Raw genomic sequence first — 1,935 nt, forward strand, 5'->3', positions numbered from 1 at the left:
CCACCCCCACCCTCTCCTCAAGCTCACAAAGGCCCCTCTTTGAATGGATCTAATGTGTCTGGGGGGCGGGGGGGAGGAATGCCCTGACTTGGGGTGGGGCACCTTGCCTAGGAGCCCCGTGTCCATAGGTCCCTGGAAGGTGCCGTGGATCTGGGCTGCATCAGCTCGGGGAGAGGCCAGGCAGAATATGCATGTCCTCTGAACGTGTCCCCCCAACACCCCGCCTCTGGGTTGGCCCCAGCTCTCCGCCGCCTGGGTCCAGGCTGGCGCCGCGAGGTTGTGATGCCCCTCCTTGGTCTCTGGGTGGAAGACATGCCACCTTTTTTAGGTTCAGTGGGATGAGCTGGGAGAGGGAGAGAAGGCTGTGTGTGCGAGTGGAGGTGGGGGCACACCACCTGTCCCCCAACCTCCCCTCCCGCCTGCAGCCCCTCACTCACCCATTGGCGTGCCGATGCCGTAGCCCTTGGAGTCGATGAGGCCCCCGATCTGGGTGAGGTTGCAGTTCCTCTGGGTGACGTACTCGATGGTCGTGGACTCCATGAGCAGAGCGTAGTCGGCCGTCAGGGTCCTCTGGATGCCCTCCTCGTTGTTCTTCACCAGCGCTGAGGGCTTGCTGCTCATGAAGGCCCACATCTTCTCAAAGGTGGAGATCTTGGATTTCTGGGCCACGAGGGGAGGGGGGATGCACACAGTTACCAAGCACACCGGGGGCCAAGCACCACGCAGTCCACTTCACAGGACTCTGGTCACTGAACTCCATCTGCTGCCCTCAGAGGGGGGGAATGCCACCCACTGCTCAGACGTGGAAACTGAGGCCCTGGGAGGGGAGGTCCCAACATGCACAGCTGGTGAGTGATGAAGCCAGGATTCAGACTCAGGCACTCCCTGTCTAGAAATCCCTGGCTCTTGGCCGTGACTCAGTGGTTTTTGGCCTGATTTTTTTTTCTTTAAATGGGTTTTCTTTCTCTGACATGTATTAAAAGTTTACACATGCAGGCCTTGTACTGAGAGCTTTATCTGCGGAAACTCACTGATTCTTCACAACAGTCTGAGGAGGCAGGTGCTATCCTCAGCTCCATTTTACAGAAACCGAGCATGGCTAATGACTTGCCCAAGATTAGCGGCAAAGTTAGGCTTTGAATCCGGGTCATCGGGCTCTAGAGTCCATGCCTCTAACCGCTTAGCTGCCCTGCCTCATAGAAACCTCTGTGAGGGTAGACGGGGAAGTGGACGCCAATGAGGGCAAAGCTTGGTGGGTTCCGATCCCCCTCTGCCCCGATTCATCCAAAGAGGGCTCTTCCTGTGTGCCGTGTTCCAGGGGAAAATGAGAGTTTGTCTGTTATACTTTGTTAAGGAGGGGGCCGAGAAGGGGGGGCAGTCAGAGCAGGTGGTATGCGGGCCCTTTATCTCCTGTGATTGTCCCCAGAGCACCCCGGGCTGGACGCTGCTGCGTGAACAGAACTAGCATCCCTAAGATCAGGCCTGGTGGGTGGGCAGCTGCGCTTGCCCTGCTTGGCTGGGGAGACTCAGAGAAGGTGCTGGGGCAGGGAGAGGGGCCGAGGTGGAATGTCCCCTGATGCCCGAGGAGAACGGGCAGATCAGGCCGCAGGGCATTCCTGAGCTTTCTCAGGAAGTTACAGCCAGCCAGCGAGCTGCTCCCAGTGGGGAATGGGCCTGCATCTGCAGACCCCAGGGGAGCAGGTGGCTCTGCGGGCCCCCTTGTGCCCGGCTGCCTCTAAGTCTAGCTGTGCCATTCTGTGATGTCAGCCTGGCTCTCTGGCACCCGGCCCAGCTCTGGCGTGTGTGACAGCAGGGGTGTGCCTGAACAGGCTGGTGCAGGGCCGGGGGTGGGGAAGGGCCAGGCACTAGCTGGGTCTGTCAGAAGTCAGGGCGGTGGGGGCAGTGGGGGCAGTGGCTGGGAGGAAAGTGTATCGC

At 59.7% G+C, this 1,935-nt stretch overlaps 1 protein-coding gene across 1 annotated transcript in view; it reads right to left on the reverse strand.

Moving 5' to 3' along the window:
• GRIK3 (glutamate ionotropic receptor kainate type subunit 3) overlaps positions 1-1,935 on the reverse strand; it is a 230,191-nt gene that overhangs the window by 3,238 nt on the left and 225,018 nt on the right. The window contains exon 14 of the mRNA XM_077753181.1: positions 438-660. Within this exon, the coding sequence (XP_077609307.1) occupies positions 438-660 (223 nt within the window). The remainder of the gene's footprint in view (positions 1-437; positions 661-1,935) is intronic.

Source organism: Crocuta crocuta, unplaced genomic scaffold (assembly GCF_008692635.1).
Source record: "Crocuta crocuta isolate KB4526 unplaced genomic scaffold, BGI_CrCroc_1.0 scaffold303, whole genome shotgun sequence".
NCBI lineage: Eukaryota > Metazoa > Chordata > Mammalia > Carnivora > Hyaenidae > Crocuta > Crocuta crocuta.